The sequence below is a fragment of the Falco cherrug genome, chromosome 14, assembly GCF_023634085.1.
Source record: "Falco cherrug isolate bFalChe1 chromosome 14, bFalChe1.pri, whole genome shotgun sequence".
Taxonomy (NCBI): domain Eukaryota; kingdom Metazoa; phylum Chordata; class Aves; order Falconiformes; family Falconidae; genus Falco; species Falco cherrug.
In genome coordinates, this window is record NC_073710.1 from 12,276,996 (window position 1) to 12,301,938 (window position 24,943).

Here is a 24,943-nt window from a genome sequence, read left to right on the forward strand (position 1 = left end):
TCTGCTTTTCCCAAACACATTCTCCCCATCTCCAAAACAACACATGGAGGTTTCATTCACTTTCAATTTATGGCAAATTGAACCTTTGATTTAGATCTTAACAATCCTTCAATATATTACAAGTCTAAAATGTGTGTCACCAACAGCAGAATACAATTCTTCACAGAAAAATTCCACTATATTCTTTGCTCTCTATTCCTTGGCACGTTAGAGTAAGTGAGGAAAACCACAGCTTATGCCCCCCCATTACAGGTTCCTCTTCCTCATAATCATGAAAACAAGTATTCCTGACTTTCCTCTTCTAATTGGGTAAAATATCCTTACATTCTAAGACTGATGTTCAAAATACTGATGTCTAAAAAACCCCTCATTTTCCTGACCAGTCCAGTTTTAAAAATAGGGGATTAAAATACTGGCCCATAAGTAATAGTGGTTCTACATGCCTTTAAATACTCTTTTTTGGCTATAAATCTGAAGAATATTCTATTGTAGAACTGATTAACTGTTTCAAAGCAGTTTTAAAATCAGTAGAAAAATTCACAATACTATCAGAGATCACGAGCAGAATGCTAAAACCACTACAAGCTATTTGCTGTGTTCATTTTTTTTTTCCTTTTAGTACATGTGAACTTTCCCTAACTTCTCTTAGATCCCACTCAACATAACCATTCTTAGGACAGTGCAGCACAGCTTTAAACACAGGCTGAAAAGTATCCTCTTTTAACATCAAGGCACAATGGATAATCTGCTAACAACTGAACTATGATCTGCCATATGCACAGAGGAAGTATTCAGCAAACAACCTGTCACAAATGCTTATTGTTTCAGTAAGCAACTCACCAAAGGACTTCACTTTATAAAATATATTACAAACTGTGGCACACAATTTATTATCAAAGACAGCTGTAATTAAATGTGAAACTACTGCAAAGTGAAAACAGATTCACTGCATTAGAAAGCTTTACATTCTTCTTTGCATCTTAAATAACAAAATCAAAGCGAGGAGACTTGAAATATGTGCTGAATATACAAACCCAGAAATTTAATGCAAAATCACAAAATTTGTAGTTGATTTTCAGATAAACACAGATTATTTTATATGTATAATTAAAAATATTTTGCATTTAAGTAAAAATGTTAAATGCAGCTGATAACAATAAATCCTAATTGTCCACAGGAGATGTTTTAATATGAGATTATATCTAATACCAGAGGGACAAATTCTGTTTGTTTTGAATACTGCTACTGATGTCAATAGAGTTACTCCAGAGCTACAACTGTATGACAGAGAAGAATTCAATTTGCAATACTTTGAATATGACAAGCATATACTTAAGAAGTGACAGGAGCAAAAATGCACACAGAGAGGCAAACAGGGCAAAAATAAAAACCTCTCAGACAACACAGTCAGACCATTCTCATATTTGCCACATAATCTACCACATTTTCTCAGCATTCCCGAATGTTGGCATGCCTGCTAAGGCAGACATTTCCTTGTCCATCAGATTTAGGGGGGTTGATTTTCAAATTTCAGTACTTACCAGAATCTCTCCACATAGATAGATGGACAGATGAGCATTTTTTACTCAGGAATTATTTTTAATGCCTCGGTTAAAATTACCTGAGGATATTTATGAAACGTACATTTAGGAATTTATTTCTTCTGTATAGCTAAGCAGATCACAGAAATTATCATATATTGCAACGTTCACAGAAGCATCAGTTGACAAATCTAAAAATGCATAATGTCTTAAATAACATAATGTATAAGATATTTAAATATGCATTATAATTGCTCTATATCTAAAACATAAAAAAAACCAGAGCAGAACACCATCATGTACTACCGAAATCCAGCACCTTCTACTGAGCACCACAACTGCATGCAACACACACAAAAGTTTAGCTCAATAGTGAAGTGTATTTTGCCTCTATGTAAATTCTTGACATCAAACCTTGATAAAACTGGGATTAATGACTGGTCTCAGAAAACTCTGCCAGACTCTCATGACCTTAAGTTACCTTTCTTCTCTGAGAAGGCACCTCTAGTATTCTCAAGAGCATTGTTTGACTTCTGCATCCTAAAACAACATACAAGTTTTGAACCTGAGACTCAATTAGAGAAGTTTACAGGGTTAGCTAGTGTAGCTGCATGTTCTTTAGATGTTCTCCATGCAAGCTGGAGGTCTGTATCACTTTATCTTGTGGTCACCTAGATTATTAAAAAGGTAAAATAGCTAAAAGATGCGAACAATTTATATTCTTAGAGAGGGAAAAAAATCATCCTGTATTTATGTTTTGTGACACACCCTAGCAAACAACAGATTTCCTGAACATATTGCTTAAGAAGGAAAAAATGGCAGCTGCTAATGACAGACCATTATTAAAATAGAGAACAATTTTGCTGAATACTGAATTTGCTGTTCCTCAAAATAGGACGCTGAAAGTGTTTTACTTAAACAGCAGCACATACGGTGAAGTAATAATGTATATTCAATAACCACCTTAATTATTACCTGTCATAGTAAGACACAGCAGATATCCCTATGTATTCTACAGGTACCCTATACTGGGGAGCCCATCTTACTTCTCCAGACCATAAAAATGTGCTATATTCTCACCAATCTCACTTCTACTATGTTCCCAGCAAAGTGAACATTCTCCCTCTCTCCTGTCTTCCTGTACACAATTAGCACCCCAGTTCAGTTTTTATGTTTTCCCATTTTGTGTATTTGACACCTTCCTAAAGCTTGACTTGTCTGACAAGTTTGCCAGATACAAGCACTTATTCCGGGACAGATTCTTTTTTTAAAAAAAATTATTCTTACTTTTGGGGAAATTAATAGATTTTCATGCACCTTAACATGTGAATATAGCTTTTGGCCATACAGGGTGAAAGTCAAAGCACAAGATTAAGAGACATCTTCAGAAATCTACATGGCATTATTTCTGTTCTAAGAATATAAATGTCTGTTCTGAATATAAATAGATTTACTAGTTGCGAAGAGAAAGGACACAAAAGTGTAAGGAAGCCTACTCTGTACTTCAGATTGCTTATTTACATTTTCACATGGCTGTGCAGAGTCAATAAACCTATCACCTATAACTGCATCATACTGTTGTTCAATACGCTTCGCTTCAATCCTACAGATACAGAGATACCAGTTTTAAGGAAGCTGTAAGACTGCAGCGTACACTCGTCAGCACAAACATGTAACATACTTTCGCATTCCGGAAAATCTCATTCACATCTTACTGACCATTTCCACGGAAAACTAGAAGCTAACCACCAATTCAGGAACAATCTTCAACACTAACTGAAAACACAAGTCTTACACATCATTGCTCAACTGCCTTACAACGTTAAAAATATAGTAATACCTTTCATGTGTTTACATTTTAGAGATAATCATATCTACCTTTAGTAAACACATACTTGAGGGAAAACCAATCATCCTGTTTACATTGTGAATGGCAATAATACATTTTATTTATTTAAAAATTACTATTACTAAAGGGGAACTATTTTTCCAGGGTATGTTAGGCAATATCTCATTATTCAACTAAGGTGATGCAATACTGTGAGACTTTCACAGGCTGACACAAAGATATTTTTTAATGACAAGACTAAACTAAAAATAGGAAATACATGCTAACACACCTTTCACGACCTCTACATGTTACTGACTAGCCTTGTAGTTTAGGAGAAGAGTGTGCATATAACCTAGCTATGGATAGAAACATTTAGTATTTACTACAGCCAAAACTGACACTTTTTACCCTACTGCTAACCGCATTAAATATTCCTTAAAACTCTACCACAATAAACTACCTGAAAATGACAACAAAGCTGATGTTCACATTACTCCACAGTAAATACATACATATGTAAGTACATAACCATAAATTGTCACATCCCAGCACAGACAGGAGATGCTGACAAACCTTGTAGGAAAATTGCAGCTTAGTTTTACAAAGCAGATTTACAGAATCAGATTATTTCTTTGTATCTGATTTTACGATCTGCTAAATAAAATATTCTTCAAGAGATCTGTGAAAATAAATGTCCTGTGTATCTTATAAACTACTTGGAGATTCACAGAAGTATTGCATGCACATATTTCAACTCTCAAAAATGTGCTGGCAAGGAACTTTAATATTACTCTTTTTGAAATTTTACTACTATGGTTCCAACTTGAGCTTTAACATTGCTCCCATGAACTCTTTCATCTCCCACTAACAGGCTAGAAACAGCTCACAGATTTTATGAAATGCAGCATGTTCTACAAAGTGTATTCATTTCAAACAAGGTCTTGCCACTGTAAAATGACAGAACATGCAAATACCCTTCCAGACTACAGCCGGGAAGTAGATGTGGGGACCAGGGGTTGATCTTTGTATGTGGGTCTTGCACAAAGAAGAGCCTGAAGATTTGTCAGCAGGAGGTATGCAGCTGATTGCTGATGGCCAGCTGCCTGCTGCCGGTGCAATGTGCAGCACCCAGGCTGAGTGGGCAGAGGAACAGAAGATTTAGTAGGTGCGTCTCGATCCCCTTAGGTTATATCATGTGACACGGAGCGCCCGGAGGAACTGGGGGCAGATGAAAGCTGGCAGCTGTGTGCTGCCTCAGGCGCTCCGAGGCTGCCAAACAGGGCTTACAAACATGTTAGCTCAGCGGCAGAATTAAAGCCCTCATTCAGGTTTATTTTGGAGTAAGAAACCAACGTGCATACAGAGGATGGGGGAAAACTTGCCCTGCAGGCTGAAGCCTAAGTACACCTTGACCTCTCCTTGCAAGCTTCTATATAGTAAAGCAGGCTTGACTAAGGGACCAAAACATCTAAATAATAATTTAGATTGTTGTCCAAGCAACCTCCTCAGTTTCTGACAAGCAGACACAGCTGACATTTGCTGCCCTCTACTTAATAAATAGGCAATCATATTCTAAAGTGCTATTACTTTGCCAGATCAGCAGGGAAGTAAATCTGTTGCAGTGTTCAGATAAAACAGTTACGTGATATTTTTTTTCCACATTCACGGCTTGCTCCATATGAAAATATCCCGCCCCCCCCCCCCTTTTTTTTTTTCTTCTGGCTGTGCCAGAGTGAGAAATTAAGCACAAGGTTGTTTCTACCCAAGGAAGACCCATATTTAGACAAAATACCATAGAGGCGGAAGGAGAACTGGAAACTCAGTCTTGATGTCTTCCTTGCAAAAAACGATCTGATACCTTTACGTGTATATATTTAGATACATAAGAAGAATTTTAAAAAAATCTTTCAGAAAAGGAAGTAACATTGCCTGCATTCCTCAGTGCCTCTCCTGGAACCTGTGTATGCAATCATCTACTCAGGAGAGGCAAAGCCAAACCATCCTTACCAGAAATCTCACACCACAAAGGTGGAAGAAAACATTCACCGAGCTCTGTTGTCTGGGCCCCAAGAAGTGATTAGAAAAAGGGAGCTGCCACCCTCCACTTGTTTAGCAGTGCCTCAAAATCCAAAAGCAGCAGCACTGGTTATTCGTACAGACATGGAAGGAAAACTGCAAGGGATCTGAAGGGCTGAAAATTCTACCGTCACTTTCCTACAGTGGAAAAGTCTGACACCACCTTCAGAGAATTCATTTTACAAGAGGAAGTTCCTGCTGGAGTATTTTGGTGAGATACAGAAAAGCAAAGTCACCTTCAGCTTCAGAATTTCTTTACAAAAAGCTTATACCATTCCAAATCCAAGTTCTAGAAATTCATATTTAAGTAGTCCTGTTGCTTTATAATGAGAGACGACTTGTTACAACAATCTGTTATTAGGCAGGACTCCACTGGTGTGTATGCACTCTGGAAGACAACATAAACAACAGGGATGGATTTCTCCTCCCTTGTCTCCTTTTCAGCTTTTTAAAAAACATGAAATCCATTAGGTTGAGCAGAATTTGTAACAAGTATTGCTCTTTTGAAAATATTCAAACACAAACCAAATATGTATCACAGAAGAGCTAAACTCTAATTTGAAAATGCGTCTCCAGTCTTCCACACGAGTTTAATTTGAGAATTAAGAGTACACACTTAAAATTTTCTTGGGAAAACAAGTAAGAATCCCAAAAAGAAAAGCCAACTTTTACGAATGTATACAACTCTTTACTTGTTTAAATGTCCCCAGATTCTTAGATCGTCACATGGGAACCTTTTGGTAGCCAGGTAAGACAATTACTGTATTTGTGTACACAGGTGCTCATGTGCCAAATAGCAGATTGCATCAGTACAAATACGTGTCATACAAATTCTAAGGAAATTACACTGCTGCTGTGTTAATTTGAAGGCTACTGTCTTTCAAATACCTCTTCTAGAGTCACTAAGACATCAGCTAAACAATGAACAATGCCTGACTAGACAGCTTGCCTTCTTGTTCCTTTCTCTTGCATATTCACCTGTCCCATTTTGTTCTGCATTCTCCAAGTTATGCAACCTTATTTATCTGTGCTTATGAACATCCCACATACAAAGATGCACAAATCTGACACGGGTCATCATGAGGTGGCACAACACATCAATACGATACTAATGATCCTTCTCACTCAGTGCATTCAAATTTGCCTGTAACTCTAGTGGGGGAGTAACCAAAGCTCCAAGGATTTTTTTTCTAGATAGCAAGTATGAACAAACATAAGAGTGTCCTATATCATTTAAAGACGTATCAAGTACAAAAATAGTTTGTTATTACTTAGAAGAGGCCATGTATTTAGCACATATATCAGTAAAACATTTGACTCTACAACGCTAAAAACAACAATTATAATCAGTCACAAAAAATAAGCATTCATGTTAACTAAACAAGAGCTAGGTAGTTTATGTACACTAAAATCATGCATCACTATGGCACTCCACTAACAATTCTGTAGAAGGAAATTATTATGTTGGACAGGATTGGATTTAATTTAGATTTCTGCTAGACTAATGAGGTAATCTTGGGTCAAGTTCGGGTTAGAAAAAGGACCAAAAAAAAAAAAAAAAATCTAGCCCTTGACTCAACTCCAATTAATACACATTTTACCTAAGCAGGAATAAAACAATTTGACTCAGTGGGAAAATATTATGGCCATTCCTTTGATCCCCTGGCATTTTTCTGTCAATTACCCAGTTTTTCTGACTGTCTGTACAGCAAGGGTAACACCATACTTCCTCTTCAGCCAAACATCTGCCATCACTTCTGCTCTAAGTGCAGGAAATCAGGCTGGAAGTCATGGTCTTCAATGTTGCAAAGAGATATGCAAACAAAAAGTTCTGCTGAATACTAAGACTACTACTGCCTGAAAGTTCTTCCTGACTTGTAGAATCCATGGCAGGGTAATACCTTATCCTTGCAAACCCAGGATTTTTTTTTTCTGGCAAAACTCACTGTCTTTAAACTAATATGAAATTTTGAAGATCTACACACCAAGATTCATATGCAAGAAATGTATTACTGGTTACAGATCATCTTGTTTCTTCAGCAGCAGTTATTTCATACGCCAGTATAATACCATTCCTCTCCTGTCCTTCCCAGGTTCATAATCAACTCCGGTTTATCAGAATTTGTGACTTTTATCATAATATATCTGCACATCTACAGTAATATCTACTCAAAAAGGAAAAAAATACAGTTAACAAAAGCAATAAGCCTGATAACACAGCAGCATTTTCATTAAAGTATTTCAACTGATAACAGAGAGGACTACTTTTCCCTGAGATGCATGTTTAATACTAACATTTGAAGTCACTGCAACAAATTTTTCATTTCAGGAGTATCTTGTACTCCACAGCCAAATCCATGGCAGTGTTGCATGGGCTTAGACAGCACCGGAATAGTCAAAGCATTTTTCTGGGTACAAACAATAGACCTGTGGTAAAGGGAGAGTGTAAACAAAGTGACTCTTATCTAACCTTCTACGCATATTGACAAAAATGCTTGCACTCCTTCTGCATCACAGCTATAGCATTGGTAACCTGATGCAGAAAATTATTTATGAAACAACTCAGTTTTGAGGAATCATTACTGCCTAAATGTTGCACTATCATTACTTCGGGTATCATATTCCTAGCTTTTCCTTCTTTTTAGCTCTAACCCATCTGAGGGTCAGTGTAAGTGGAAATTTCATTTAAACTTATTTCTGTCCAAGTGCTCCATTTCTCAATGGAATGTTTTATTAGAAACCTTTTTAAGAGAAGATTGTTGCTTTTGAATCAGTATTTTTATGTCAGGCATGATAAAATAGAAAACTTCTTCAGATTTGTCACAAGAGATACCGCATTACTAGTACATCCTTAAGGACTTTAGTTTTGCTAAAAAGGTGAATAAATTAACTTACCAAACAAAACAAAATCCTTTTCATTTTCAGTGACACCTTATGAAAACAGGGATAACTGCTGTAAACTATTATTTAAATATTTCAAAAGAAACCATTCTTACTGATTGATAAACAAATATTAATGTGGTGACAATAAATTATTCAGAGTAAAATTGTTTTCATAATCTAATTGTTAAATGTATGATGCTGGAGTTTCAGTAACCCTGCTAAGACAAGTTATCTTTTTATGTGGGTTTTAAAATTTCTGAAGCAGCGTTAGAGCTACGTAAAATATACATCATATGATGTACATACTTTTAAGTATGAGAAGGATCATATGGCTTCTTATAGAACTCTACCTGCTAACAGTCCAGATATTTTTGTGCCTGTAACTCAGAAAAGGATACAGTTCAAAATCTAAAACTTAGCCAAGTAAGGATTTTGTTACAGAAGACACTGCAGACATGGGGAATAACAGTACCCGAGCAGAGCGGTCACCACAGCACTGCAGTGGATACAGCTCCTTCTGGGAGTATGAGAAAGACCCTCTCCATGGTCTGCTTATGCAAGAACTGGGTACTCCCAAAGCTCCTAGCCAGTGTAACTGTCACAGCAGCAACCTGCTTCAATACACACCACTATTAAAGACTTTTTCCAGTCCTAGAAAGATGGGCTATCTGTGCTGACAAAGGTACGTAAGGCTGTCTTCTGTCTTCCCTTGAAATAATATGCTATTATGAATATCAACAGGTCTGGGATTTCACTTGCATGGTTAATGAGTACATCTGAGAACAGACTCAATTGAGTGTTATCTAAACTGATCTAGGTCCTGGATACATGCCCAGACATTTATGGTGTCTGGTTTAAGTTTTTATTATTATGCAATATTCTTGGTTGGTGATGACACAAAGATTTTAACCAAGTTAATCTTTCAGGATCAAACTCAGCTACTTGACTTTTAAATTAAAAGCTTTTTAGCCAACAGACACTTGAATATGTAGGAAAATATCAGTGACAGAAAGGCCGTTTAGGATCTTACCTACCCTGCCTTTCTTTTAACTAATTTCTATGATTAATTACTAGGTGTTGACTCTATTCCTCATCTCGATCTATTCCTGCTATCAGTTATATTGCCTGTTGGATGTCCTATTTAATGAACCCTTTTAATGGAAATTAGAGAACTCACAATTTCTTTAACTTACATTTGTGGCTTTCCATGCTTCCAACAGACTACATAAATCAGTGTTATTTTCTAAAACTTGATGTTAGAAGCTTTAATCATGCAATATGAAGTAGACACTGCTCACAAATTATGCTGTTTCTTATATTAAGTTGTACTGAGAGTCAAACATTTCAGAATTTGTTACAAAACAATGTAACAAATAACAGCTGAAGAGCAGCATTTTCCCCTGGAATAGTTTCAATGGAAAATGTTTTTCACTAGTTTATTAAACAAGTTTACCATTAAAACAATCATATAATGTTCACTGACAAAAAGCTGCACCAATTTAAAAGTGTGAAAGTAAACGGAGAGTTTTAAGCAATACAAACCCCCACAGGCACATTCTCCTACTGCTTTCACTCAAGTCCATTTGAAACAGGTTAATGCTAAAGCAAAATAAGTCAGTCAAACTGAAATAAGAGTGGGTTTGCACTGACATAACTAAAACAATGCTAGTCTGTGTGAATGAAATCTGACTGTTATGTCTAGTCTCTGCAATAAGACCATATGTAGATGGATCTTCTGTTTGTTTTGGTAAGAATTTAAACTTGATTTATGCCAGTTTGGCTTAAACAATATGCAGAGTGGTTTGAAGGCTAGTTAATAAATGGAGTAAGATAGAGTTACAGAACAAAACATAAAATAATCTTCACCTTATCAAATTAATTTAAAAATGTGTTTAAAGGACATAGTGACCCCCCCTGTACATTTTCTTGATGACACCAACAAGCAAGAAGGGGTCTTCTTAATGGTAGAAGTTCTGTGAAGAAATTGGACTGATCTGTTTTTCTTTTAAATTAGGAAGAAAAAGAGAACATTATGGAATGAAAGGCTCTAAAATATCCATAAAGAAGAATGTTTTGGAACAAACATCCTTTGCTAGTTTTCTTTCTCCCCTCTTCATCACATTATTCTTGTGATGGTACATCTATTCTGCATTCCAAGACAGTGCTTTCTGGAGTTCTTCCAATGTTGCAAGAAGACTTTTCTTGAAGATTTAGAATACTTTCTTAAAGACTTTAAATTACTTCTTTTGGTATTTCACTTTCTCCCTCTGATTTTTGTCTTGTGTATCTTTGGCTTATTCTCTATGGCTATATTCTCTTTATCAGACTTCACATAAGAGTTCCATTTGGTTTAGATATTCATCCTTTTCTATCTGGCAGGGAACCAGGGTATCGCATTGATGGCACTCAATTTTGAAGAGGGCAGTTCCAGACTGCTCGGTTAGCACAAGGAATGCAGCAGTGTCACTGTTCAAATGCAGGCCCACTGCAAAGTCTGAAACATTATCCATTCCCAGAACATAATGATGAAATTATCAGCTGCTTTGCTGATACAAAACCCCAGACTATCTGACAGTCGAATCATTAAACAGGTAACGTAAGCTAAGAATGCTGCAGGTTTCTTGGATGCTCTCTTTGTGCTTTTTAAAACATTACCTAGTAGCCACTGTACTACTGGCCAGAAGAATATCTGAGCAACAAAGGTCTTCAGGCAATACTCAAGACATGGAAACACAGCTTCAAATTATCAAAGCTGACAGTATTATATTCACCAGCTTAAACAAACCCTGGAATAAACCCAATTTGTCTCTCACTGATGGGTCATATGCACATTTAAGAGTAGCCCAGCTGGCAGTGAAATTTTGGAATTTTTACATTTTTGCAGAAGTTGATTCAAAACTTTTAATTTCAAATAACAGAGCCATGCCAAAGACACTATCTAATTGACATTTTATACTATAAAATTGGTTTGGGGTTTTTTTGGCAGTCCAATACAATTTGAGACATCAGCATATATTCAGTAACCAATGCAGAAAAAATATGAACTGTATTATACCAGAATCTTGCTAGTCCCACTTCTCCATTCCCCTTTGCAAAAGTTAATGCAAAAGAGTGCGTTTTTATTAAATATATTTGAATATTTTAGGTGCAAGTCTCTCCACTAGTCGAAGAAAGAGCTTTTAGAACCCTAATTACTAAAAACAGAGACATGCTTATATTGCTTATGGTTTCAAAAATGTAGAATGAAATTCAACTTCAGAGAGAGGCACGGTGCCAGCATATTATATACACTTTCATTAGAAGGGTGGGAAAAAAGGCAGGTCTACTGTACAAAAGAATAGGGTGTAGCACTCAAACAGAAAACCTAGTATTCATTCTGCATTTACTCAAACATGTTATCATACCCAGGAACACCACTACTTTAAAATCACATACCAGTTTGATCTAAGCATTTTTAATTAGGTTAGCACCAAAATATTTGCTAGCTCTTTCCTAATGCCACTATTACCATTACTCAGAACACATTCCATACACTTTCTTTTATTCACATGTCGGAACAGTGTCACTCCCTCTAGTGGGTAAGAAATACAGCTGATGGGACAGTCCAAATTTTCATACAAGGGAGAACTCCTGCAGCTACACCAAGAGCAACACCACCGGCTAGAGTGCAACTCTTCTATCACAGCTATAAAGAGAACCACTAGTCCACTCCTGACTACTAGAAAATGTGTTCTTACTAGCCCTGTTGTTTACTTTTGCTTCCTTAAGTTTCCAATGGCTGAAAAAGAATTACAGTGAATGCAAATATTGTGGCAGCAAGAAATGCATTTATTTCTAGCTCGCTTTCACTTCCAGCATGGCAGTTTTAGTTCTCAGCTCAACAGCAAGTTTTGCCTGCCATCAATTATTTTCACAAATCTGATTCTTCCTTTGCATACACTGGCTACATACTCAACTCAAGCAGTATTAAAATCCTGTGTCTTTTCCTGCCAAATAGCTTGATTATTTCATTTGAATACTTGCTCGACAAACCCAAATCTGGAAACACTAAGGCATGGTCTAATGCTTACAAGAACTCATTTCAGCAAATCTTACTACATAATCGCATAATGAAAAAAAGAGACAAAACTGATGTACTTGGATTTTTTTTACAAGATATATATATAAAAAATGTACAGCTAACGGAACTACAGAATACTGCAACAGGGAAAACAAAACAGGAAGAACAGGTCAATACAAAATAAGTTGTTATATGCATTTTTTTCTGTATATATTACCTTCTAATGTATAATTATTACCTTCTGATACACATATCCAAAGAAGCTGGCTAAAAAAAGCAGCACCAGTTTGCTGCACATGATGTTGCTAATTTTTTAAAATAGGAATGACTTTCAACTGATAGGTATTTTAGTCTAACTGATTTAAGTTACAACTTGATCCTAAGCCATGAGATGCCTTAAGCAAAGGACAGCCCCTCTCATTTACAGCAAATTAAGGTACTCAGCAGTTCACAAATTGTTACTCTTAGAAAAACATATCAAAACTTCATCTGAAATTATTCAATAATTTTTAGATTATTGTAATTTAGACTGATGAGTAAATAGTCCACTGAACCACACTGTAGAGAAAATGACTGCCAATTACATTACTTGAAAGACTGTTACCAGAACAAAATTGTTAAATAGCACATTCCTAAGAAAGTGACATTTCACAAAAAGACAAAGGCATATATTTTCCACCAAAATCTACTGCTGCTGTCATCAACAACCCAACAAAAGCTACAGCTACCTAAAATGGAAATGAAAATGTAATGTATGGAAATATTCTCTTATAAAATCTCCTTAGGCTTCACATGTATTAATGTATTAGTTTGCAAACATTAAGATCAAAGGCAAAGCAACAAATACATCCTAAAAAGTTTTTAGTCAGATTTTTATTAACGATATACAAGTAGCAAGGCATAAAAAATTAATATGTTCAAGCCTTGAAATGTCAAGTGTAATGATCTCTAGCTCTGCTTACCTCCTTTGCTTTTTGTTTCAGCCTAGCTTGCTCTGGGTCTTCTTGCCTTGAGCGACTCTACATGTTTAAAAAAATGGGGAAAAAAGGTTAACAGATGGTTTAAGAACCCCTCATCTGTTGCAGTAAGTTAAAAAATAGCAAAGACAGGGGAACAGGACACAGGGTGTTAAAGATAGGATGCTTACATTCATAGAAGTGCCATTTCAAACCCACAGGCCTCACCCAAAAGACTGTTAAATATTCAGTTGTAAATAAGATCTACCCTAGATTTAAATTTTTAAAAATTACCATGTTATTGTCAATGCCAAAGTTTCCATACAGGTTTAGATTTCAATCATTTAATACAAAGAAATTCAGGCATCCGAGAGCAGAAGTGACACTCTTTCCATTATCTGAACTTTTTAATTTAACCTCCTTACAGTCATTTCTTTAAAATAATTTACTGTTTGCAGCTAAGCTTTTACTTAGCTGTTTGCAGAGAATGTGGAGAAAACAGTTGTGAAGTCATCCTCCCAAACAGTAAATCTTCATGATAAAGACGTTACTATCCATATAAGATTACTTTGAGCGCAGCATAGAAATATACATAAGTTAAACTCATTCATGCACTACTAATAATATTAATGTTGTAATTTTTAAAACTAGAGAAATATTGCCAGATGGGAACTTTCATATTTTCCTTCAAAACCAGGAACAATAGCTCTAAAACCCCATTAAGAATAACTGTTTAATTGCAATAACAAGCCGTAACAGTACATTTCTTCAGATACAGACTGTTTTACAACCATATGTTAAAACTATTAAATTCTTATTTATGCTCACTAAGCATACTCATATTGATGGAATTCATAACTTGAGAGGCAGATAATATGTGCATTATAATTCTTTATTTGCACGATTGGTCAGTATTAAGAAAAGGTTGCATAAAAAGTTGTAAGAAGCTGCAATAAAACTTGTGACATCCGTGGAAAACTGTTGTTTCTGATACCTGAAAGATGGAATTATTTTATTTTGGTATTTCTTTGAGATTTAAAGTGGTATAATTTACGCAACTCCTAAAGGAATAAGAGTATCTATGCCCCCCTCTGCTATCTTTCTTTGCCTCTTTCTATACTGAAGACACACCTGAAACTTGAAAGAGTATTAGTTTGTAAACTTATATATGCTCAGGTTTTTTCCCATTGTTTGAATTTTTCATAACAAATTCTGTTCAGAAGTTAAAAATCCATGAAGAAAACCAAAGGGAGATAGGTTTTAAGGGTAAGGGGACATGTAATATATTGTTGATATACCTGGAAAGAGCCTTGACTACGATTTGGCAGATGGGGCACCAATGACACTGAATTCTCTATCCTTTTTCCTGGTTGTTTTGTTTGTTTGTTTTAAACTGGGATTATTTTTCAGATGCCCAAATTAAAAAATAATGAGATTTTTAAAAGATGTGCTTGATTCTTTCACATTCACATGGAGCTTCATCCTCCAACACTACCTACTAGTGATTTTGTGCCTGTTAGCCTAAAATGCAGTTTGACATGACAGTGTCTGGACTAAAGTAATGAGGAATTAAAATCTGTAGATAGCTAATGACCAAATTTCATGTTGTAGTTGTGCCAACCATGAAAGAAACTCCATCTTAACAAAGACTGAGATTCCTTCTAACTGCTGTGGCCAGACAAAAAGAAAAATGTAGACAATCTGATCTAGTTAACGTTTAAAGAAAAATAAGGCATTTCACAAAATACGTGGATCTGCTGGAGACCTGGGACTCTATTCAGTAAAACAATTACTAAAAATTTTATTGTATTTATACCTATTAGGTTAAAAACCAAATAAACAAAACAAAAAACCCCCCAAAACATTCAATGAGTTGTTTCCCTAGGAGATGGACTTAGATAAGTACGAACTGAACTGAATTAGGTCCTTGCTCTGTCATTTTGTGATGGCAGTTCAATCATCGTGTGCCTCAGTTTCTCCAGTATGATATATGGAAAATCATACTTAGCCCTTTCATGGGTTTTGATGATAAATTTATGAATGTACAACAAACTTCTATTGCCTTTTGAGTCTCACAGTGAAAGCAGTACAGAAATACAAAGTGTTGTTATACTACCGTATGAAGCTGAATCATTTGCCAAATGCAAAGTACAAGTTAAAAGCACTTCAGCTTAAGGAGAAAGCAGAGTGTCCTGGGAGAATCAAGCCGAGACTTCTAATATTGTTACCAAGTTTCTAGAAGAAAGTGATAGAATCCTGGAAAACACACCAGATCTACATTGTGTTTTGGGACATTGTACGAAAAATTAAAGCAACAGAAGCAAAATAACATTGTAATTTCCTGGAGTCCATAAGTGAAGAAAAAACTGAAAGTGCTACAGATCAAAACAAAAACACTCTTAGAAGTTGACAGTTTTTTCTCCTGAGACTGACCAAATAAAAGCAGAACTAGAGTTTAGAATAATCTGAAAAAGCAGATCCCAAAAGCAGATGATCTACTCTGTGTAACCCTCCAGCTCATTCACAATAAATAATAAACATTACTGCAGAGGTGAAAACAGGTGCTCAACTCCTGACTGAGACTAAATACAAGATTTTTTTTCAGTAATGAAGATTTAAAATAACCAGCTAATGTCAGCTACATAACCCCAGACTGAAGGTGAAGGTAGAACTAGCTTTACATTTAGAATGAAGCAATCAGTTTCTGGTTATTCCTTGAACCCACTCCCAACAGCCTATTCAAAGAGCGCAGGCTAGCTCTTGTTTCAAGCAAGTGCAATTCCAACATTACACTGGATATGTCATTACTGGTGTAAAGTAACACTAAAAAAGTCAAAGAATTTAACTGTCTTTTTCTGTTTCTTCTTGTGTTCAGATTTTAAAAAACCTACAATAGATTATTACAACTAAAATACCTTCCTGCTGACTACCATATCAGTTTGCAAATCAGTAAGTTTCAGAAACAAAATCATCAGCACATGGAGGCTAAAACATATTAAAGGAAAAGAAAACTTTATTAATCCTTCACTTTATTATCTAATGTAAATTATAAAAGCCACCTTCTTCAATGCTGATACAACACAGATTAAAGCAAACATAAGCAAATGAAAATGTCAAGCTTAACAGAGGTGCCTAGATAAGCTTTAAAAATGTCACTGGCTTCTCTTTACACTCCATTCCACATATGAACACCTTCTCTTGCTTCTGAAGAGTCTAAACAATTCTGCTGCAGCTCAGCCCTTTTAGTGCTTGTCTATATGTCACCATTTTTACTCCACAATTGTACCAATATTTTACACTTACTTTCATCAAGCTATTAACTAATCATTCCTAGGGTTTTATTTAAATTCCAGTTTAAATTTTTTTCTATGAAGACATCTCACATTTTTGGTTTTGTCTTCCTTTCTCCTTTCCCTCTAACATCCAAATCTTAACATGCTGCATCTCAGAGCTGTTCTGTGGAACACTTTTTTCCAAAACCTTTGAATGCACCAATGCCTCCTTCCTCTAAAGCTTTGGAAACACCTACCGATCACAGAATGCTAACTCAAATACTTGCAAGGAGTTTATCACAACTCCTTTCCCTTCCCCTCTCTATTCTTCTGTAAATAAAGAAAACTGGGTTTACGTAATATATTTTCACGTTGATGAATAAACACCTTTTGAAGCAAGCCAGCTTCCCATAGTAATTTTAGAGAAACCTAGGACTGATCCTAACCAGATAACATACTTTTAAATACATTCAATGCTGTCTCCTACTGAGACCTTACCAAACCAGGTTTATTAACATTTCTCCCAAACACAAGATATTTTATTAGACCAGACAGCCTGATATTTTAATTGTTAAGAATGAAAGCGCTTTCTGTCAGAGAACTTGCTACCTTATTTATCTGAAAACTGCATAAATCACATTACGTCTATGGAAACATTAGAATATCAAAGTATGAAAAGTAGCATATGTTAAATGTGTGTATTCAAAACACATTAGAAATACGGGGTTTCATTAACATGTTACCAAACTCCCTAATGTTCCAAACCTTAGCTTTTCCCCTTGCTTGTGTTAAGGAAGAATACCACAAAAATGGGCATCTAATTACACACGTAACAGCGCAGTTTTAAGAAGGAGATTTTGTATTTCATAGAACTGTCTTACATTAGAAAGCAACAGTATTTTTAAAATAATAAGGATATCTGTAACTCAGGTAATACCTAACTATATGCAACAAATTTTTGAAATTGGAGAATATTCTGTGACTATGCAGAAGGGCAGACTAACAGTCCTCCTGACATATTTAATTATGATAATTATGATAATTATTCAGTATTTTGTTGTAATTTGTAATGTCTGAGATGCACTGTTGTTACATTTTCGTCCCACTAACAAAAAAAGGTTTCTGTTAGATTTATAATAATTTTGAAGTCTCAGCTTGTTAAATCTGTGTTAGAAAATGTCTCACAGGGTCTCTCCTCCTAAATACATCTCCTGCGTTTAGCAACTTCTGATCCCAGTTAAGGCATTTACACAGCTTCTGTGAGCTCTACTCCCCTTTCCCAATACATACACTGGGAGTCTTTAATGCTTCAAATTCATCTTTTTTCATTAAATAAAGTTAGGAGTCACAACTGCAGGTGCTGTACTATTGAGAGCCACCGCTGTGCCAACAGTTTCAATTTTAAACCTATTTTTCCCCATTGATGACATTAGAACTTCACCCACGGCTGTACCAGCTTATAACTTTCACTTTTAATTAAAGAAATTAAATTGGCAACATGAAACACTTTGCTTTCACATTAGCTTTGTTAATAAAAAGTGAAAGTTAAAAGCAGCATAGCTGAGGGTAAAACCCTATTCAGAGCTACGACCACAGTGAGGTGGAATGCAAGAGTACAGGTCTAAAAAAAGATTTTATTTTAAAATCATTAAAATTGAAGTAACAAATTTCTGAAAATTCAGAAAACTATCTCAACACAATAATTCCCTCTTTGCTCTCCTCTCATCTGAAGTGAGTTATAAGTTTCCGTTCAGAGAGTGCTTCATCTCACAAAAAGCTGCATTACATCCACTGTACTTTCAGAAGAGAGGGAAAGGATTAATTTGGCATGACGACTGAACTCATGTCTGGCTCAAAGAGGTAGCCCCTTCAAGTAATCACAAGACACGTCTGCAAGGAAATCTGCACTGCCAAATTTCAATGATCACTCTCCAATAAAAAAGCCCTTCAGCCTATAGCACTATAAAAGTCTCTGTCATCTATAAATACTAATTAACTTTGCAAACAAAACTAAAGATAATTTTTCATTTACTTGCATAATTATTCTTTTTACAGAACAGATCTTACTCCTGTGATAGTCACATTTAAGACCCCAAAACCTGACAGGCTTCTGCTACTAATACAGAGCACTCAAAATAACAGACTAATAGAATGCATACATTGGAAATAAATTCTCAAAATTAATTTGATTATAAACAGGCATATAGCCTGTTTGAGCAGAGAAATTACCACAGTAATTTGAACATGATCCACTTTATTATAGACTATATCATAGAAGTATTATTCACTGATTTTCTGAAAATAAGGAAACCCCCAAGCTGTACCTCTTTACTGTAGAAAGCACCACTCTCCAAAAAACAATGGACAAATATACCCCACCCCCCCCCCAAAAAAAATCAACTACAAACTCCTATTCCTCCTGCTGCCAGAAATATTTCCACTATCAGCCCAGAAACAGAACCTCATTCAATTTGACACACACAACCTGCATTTTCCAGGTTTTGGAAATAGCTATGAAAGCAGGAAGGTACACATCTTTTACTATAGCAAGAACTGTGCTTTGGTTTGGTTGTGGGGTTTTTTTGTTTTGTTTTGGTGTTTGGTTTTTTTTTTTTCCCCAGAAAGTCCACACAACACACACCATGTCAAATGTAAAGGTAAATTCCTCAAGTGATTTTAGTCTGGCTTTTGACCTTTCTGCAGTCTTTCCTTAGCCCTTCTTGCAATTTCCCATACCAGTCACCAAAGACAAATTCAAAAAAATCTCTGCTTCTGCACACACGTGGAAACAACAGCCAGTGGGTTCTTACTGGGAAAACAAACGAGGGTGAAGAGTTGACTCTCCCAAATATTTCTTTTAAAGAGACTGCACTCTATGTTATGTGTTTACATACAAGATGGCCCCTCTTTGTGCCATTTTTATTTTACGCTGTTATTCATGTATCAGGAAGATAACCCAAAAGTAACAACAATCAGGCAGCTGCAGTCTCTCCCTGTACAGCTTCTGTATTTGACATTGTGTTTTCTTGATGTTCCAAAAGCAGCAGGTGACTGGATCTCACAGTTTTGGGGACCAATGTGTCTTTAAACACTTCTGTTATAAAAATAACTACCAGGAAGTAAATCAGAGAAATGCTTTGGGCCATACGTTCTAGGTTGGTATGCATACATTGTGGAATATGATGCAGAGATCCCTGAGGTACAAGAGATTGTGCTAGCTCCTGAAACAGTCTTGGTTTTAATTTTTAGGTTTTTAATTAAAAAAATATTTGTATGTTGCATTGCTACTATAGTATATCTTACGATTCTTCCTTTCCTGTCAAGTCTGTCTTTCCCCAAAACACCTCACTGGAATGCAAACATCAGTTAGTTCTTATTTTTCTAAGCTTGTGGTATGAAGTTTCTATTTCACAAGTATTTCCCAGGCATGGGACATAAGATTTTGTAACATTCTCCCATTTAACAAGTCAAATAATAGTACTATTTTGCTTTAAAGATACTCTTGTAGCTTCACAATTTTTAACTTGGATAGTGACTTTTTTTAGCATGTCAGAAATTTAAAATATTTTTTGAAACCTAACTTTTTCCCTTCTATCTCCCCATCTGATTTTGTCTCTTTTTTTCCCAAAAACATTTCCTGAAGCAAAACCAACCCCATGTGGGTGCTTACAAATTCTGCAGTCACTTTAACAACTGAAATTATGGTTGCAGATCAATCGGATCACTAGTGTCAAATATTTTCTTTTCTCCTTTTGAAGAAACCAACCCATTACCCAAAACCCAAAAACAAAAACCTGCAAACCTAAGAGTTTCTTTGATAATTATTTATATATCTTTCTTACCTCTCACTGAATTCTAATGCAACATTACCAAATTGGTTTCAAGGCTTTCCCAAAGACTCATGCTGAATCTCCTTTAATTTCAATCTATTCCTGCATTTTTCATCATCTTTTCAGCTGATTGTTTTGGTTTTGATTATTTAATACCATCCACTTCAGTGCCCAGAATGTTTCTGTCATTATCTTACTCTTGGTCATAACTTGGACTTTAGCTATTAACAAGGCTCCAAAGGGTAAATATTTAAAATAAAATTTTCACTGTGCCAGTAAAACCCGTTCAAACTTTTCCATACTAGACAGTAGATGAGGCGTGACTAGCAGGCAATTTTGAAACTTTCTTTAAAATTATTCAGCTGAGTAACCTTAAAAACATGTTGCAAAATAAATGACAAAACACATAGAAGAGATCACTCTGTTAATCTAAAAGGCACGTTAAGAAGCTGCAATTATAAAAAAAATACTCTGATTTTTAGATTTAAGCATCTATAGGAAAAAAAGCAGAAACAGAAATTTCATTTTAAAATCCCAAGTTTTCTAACCTTTAAAGACACTGTCAGAGTGACAAGGATGCCATGATCCAGGAAACAATGTCTTTGCGAAGCAGATATTTCAGTCTCAGGAGCCAGCTAAGTCATTACCCCCTTTGCAGACAAGTATCCATGCAGCAGGCCACAGACAGACATGAAATGGTTACTGATTTTTATCACTATTTATCAGGGCAGCTGGGGCAGATTTTAACTGTGTCCGTTTAATAACTGTGTCATTACAATTACTGCTTCCATTCCACAAAGACTTAGATCTCCTTAGACAACTAGGCAAGTTCATAAGAAAAAAAAAGAAAAACTAAATCCTGGGTAAGGTATTAGTACATAGGAATACAGAATAAAAACCTCAACAGTTATCACTGTTAACGTACACGGTGGTCTTGCATTTGAGCAGCAACCTAGAAGCTAAGGAAATCATGACATACCTATTATTTACAATAAGAAGTTGTAATCTGACCACATTTTTCCAAACTATGCCCTACATAAGTCTGTAATAGGGCGTCAATCCATCAGAACAGAATGGCTGACAGCCAGCTGAACACTCCACAAAGAAAAGATGCTATCATTTTAAGTTCGGTTCCAAATAGGCATTTACACTTAAATCGCAACATTGCATGAACACCTCCCAAAAGGTTCACAGTATCTTCAACTTCTCTTTCTAAACATGAATACTGATAAATCAGCATTGCTCTTCCATGGCTACTTTATGGCTTGGGTTTGATTTTTTAATGCCTTCATATATTCTTCTAGTAGACCATGTATTTATGCCAAGCTGTCTCCTATCACTTTCTGGTTATGAAGCTAATATATGCATTCATTATTTTCATTAAGTTCATTCCTTCAAATCAAGTAGAGAACTCTCTTATTATATTCGTTTGTTATAGAATTCTCTTAATTTGTTCTTTCTGTAATCTATAGGAATCAAACTTGTGGCTGATGTATTTATTTCCTAAATTTTTACTTCACAGGAGTTTGTATTATCCAAGACTAAAACAAAAAAACCCCAAACAACCTACCCAAAACCACAGAATATCAAATCATGAAGTAATTTAGGTTGGAAGTGACAACAGGAGGTCATCTAGCCCGACCTCAGACCAGTCTGCACAAGGGTTTGTGCAGTCAGGTAAATGTTTTTGAACTAATGACTACAAGCTACTGTATTTTTCTCAATGTCCATTAAAAAAAAAAAACAACAAACATAACAAACAAGCAGCAGGATACACAGAAAAGAAGACATGATTCATCAAGATGTATCCACTGAATGGAGAAAACAGAATTAAAAAAAAAAAATTTTTATTAAAAAAATAAACATTCAAAGAGTATTTATGTTATGTGGAAATTTGTGGAGTATTTAACAATGTGAACAACTGTAAGTTAAGAGTGAAAACATTACAGATAAAAGTAGCCAAGTTGAGAAACAAGTTTCTGAAATAATCAAGGGTGTTTTTTTTAAAAAAAAAATCTCTCAATTTGTGAACATTAATGGCACAAAACCAGGAGGCTGAGTGTTACAACTAAGCATTGTGTTATTTTATATAATATCTTCAGAATATACAATAAATAATTCAATACAAATGAAAATGCAATGAAAATTGAGATAACTAAAGCATAAACTTATTTGCAGTTAGATATGACATATATATAATACAATTAAATTTCCCATTAAAAACAGGAGATTTATCTGTACTTATATGCTCTAGAAACAATATTGTGTTAGTTTGTTCTATTGCATGTATGAAAATTTAGTCTTTGGAATTGAAGTTACAAAGGAACCTGTCCAGATGAACTGACAGTTAACTGAATAATATGGCAGTTATACAGAGGTAACCAGAACACCAAATGGGACACACAGTATTTAAGTTAAAATAAACAAGTGAACCAAACTGTTTAAAAAAAAAGAATAAAAAAATAGTCTAGAAACTCAAGCAGTAAAAAGCCTTAAAAAACTCAGGAAGTAGAGTAAAAAGCCTCAAAAATATCTGTAACAATTTACTGAATTGTGCTTGAATAGCAGAAGTGTAGGCTATGATTTTCAAATGGCACAGAAACCCTGGCATCTATTAAATTTCAAAGGCAATTGTGAAAGTTATTTCACCAAGTTATTTTGAAAATGTTAGCCATTGTCTCCTACATTCCCAAGAACTCATCAAATTCAGCACTGTATCTTGAAAATGCAGGATCATTCCAGCAGGTATGTCTGGAGTCATTAAAGACAGTATAGGATGACTTAATGAATTAAAGGTGTGATGACACAACAGTAGTATCTTTTTGTTATATAAAAAAAAATGTGTTTATGAAATAGATTTCACAAAATTCAGTAATTGTTTGAAGACTATGACTTGTTAAGTGGTTTAAAAACAACGGATTAGAACAGATACCTTGGCAGCCTTTAGCAAGATTTCTCTCTCTTGTTCATCTTTCCTTTGCTTTTCTAAACGCTCCAACTGTTCAAAAAACTTTAACTGTGATCGGACATCTGTAGCTTGTTCATACCATTCATCATCCTGTAAAATAAGAACAGTGTTCTACAAAAACATGCATTTTCATCAAGACTATGCATTTAAAGACAACCATAGGTGTTATACATTAAAATCTTTCCCTTGTCCTAACAATTTAAAAAATAAATTCCCTTTTTTTAAGCTCAGGGGAATGAAGCCAGCCCATGGTTAATAATGCAGCTAGAATCTGATTACTTAATATCTAAGCAAATGAAAAAACCCAAGGATTGATTATCAGCACCAGAGACATTGAAGAGTTAAAAAAAATAAAACCAACAGACTTGCTGATTAAAAACTCCTAATATGTTGAGCTTTATTACTGAACAATCATAGATATAGGATATAAGCCTGGTTATAAACTGCAGTTCCTGTATTTGTACTCATCTTCAACTAGGAACAGACATGATTAAGATGCAGCACTATAAAAGCATTAGAGCTAAAAATTAAGTTGAAAATACGCCTCTCATTACAAGTAAAATAGAACTTTATGACAGCTAAGAGTATGCAAGCTTTCCTAGAACCCAACAAACAGTAAGAATTTATGACACAAGCCACACAAGGAACACTCAGAATGTCAGTCAAAAAATAAGTTATCCATCTTACTTCCACCTCATTTATCTGCTTAATATTTTTCTTTTTTACTTAAATGCTACAAAATCAAAGAAAACCATGAACCAAGAAATATGCAGAAGACAATGAAAATGCTATGGTTCAGCCAGAGACAACACTGATTTTTTTCTAAGAATCTGCTAAGATATTATTTTAAATGCATCTTTGGCTTAACACAGACTGAATGAAGTGTCTTCTTCTCAGACACTGTTCTAGGGAGAAGGAATTTTAAACTGCTGAAGCTGAGGAAGAATATTCGAAAAAAACAAGGAGATTTTACTTTTAGTCAAATATAGTAGAATACATCCATCAATTGCAAGGAAAGATGTAAGTGTAGGTAAACACAGGCGTAGTGGCCTTTTTTAAATCAATTTTTCTATCACAGTAATGTTGATTCTAGTCACAGATCCCAAAGATAATTTTCTTGCAAATACCACATACAGTTATCCAACTGTGACTCAGGTTTGGGAAACAGGTGGGCAAAGACACAGTCCAAAGCTGTTTGACCAGGCTTTCATTCAAGGAAAACAAAAATCCCCCCAAAACCAACCAAAAAACCAAACCAGAGCTATTAAATCTAAACACAGCTTACACACAACTATGGTTATTGCAATGTTGCTTTTACATGAGTTTAAAAACTATTATCATCTTACTCTTGAAGGTATTTCAAATTTAGCAATAAAGATGTTGGAATTATTCAAATTTCAAACTGGTTTGCAGATTCTTATTTAAATTTTCTCCCTGGTTTAAGTACCTAAATCGTTTAAATTTTCTTCAAGAATACAATCATTAAGAACGGAATCAGAATATCATTTTATCCTGAAATGTTCTTT

General features: G+C 35.2%; 1 protein-coding gene across 2 annotated transcripts in view; it reads right to left on the reverse strand.

Annotated features, from left to right (window-relative positions):
* LOC106631514 (transcription initiation factor TFIID subunit 4-like) overlaps positions 1-24,943 on the reverse strand; it is a 146,395-nt gene that overhangs the window by 56,582 nt on the left and 64,870 nt on the right. For both annotated transcript variants that reach the window (XM_055726930.1, XM_055726929.1), the window contains exons 12-13: positions 23,382-23,507; positions 13,354-13,410 (exon numbers count right to left, since the gene is read on the reverse strand). In XM_055726930.1, coding sequence (XP_055582905.1) covers positions 13,354-13,410; positions 23,382-23,507 — 183 coding nt within the window. The remainder of the gene's footprint in view (positions 1-13,353; positions 13,411-23,381; positions 23,508-24,943) is intronic.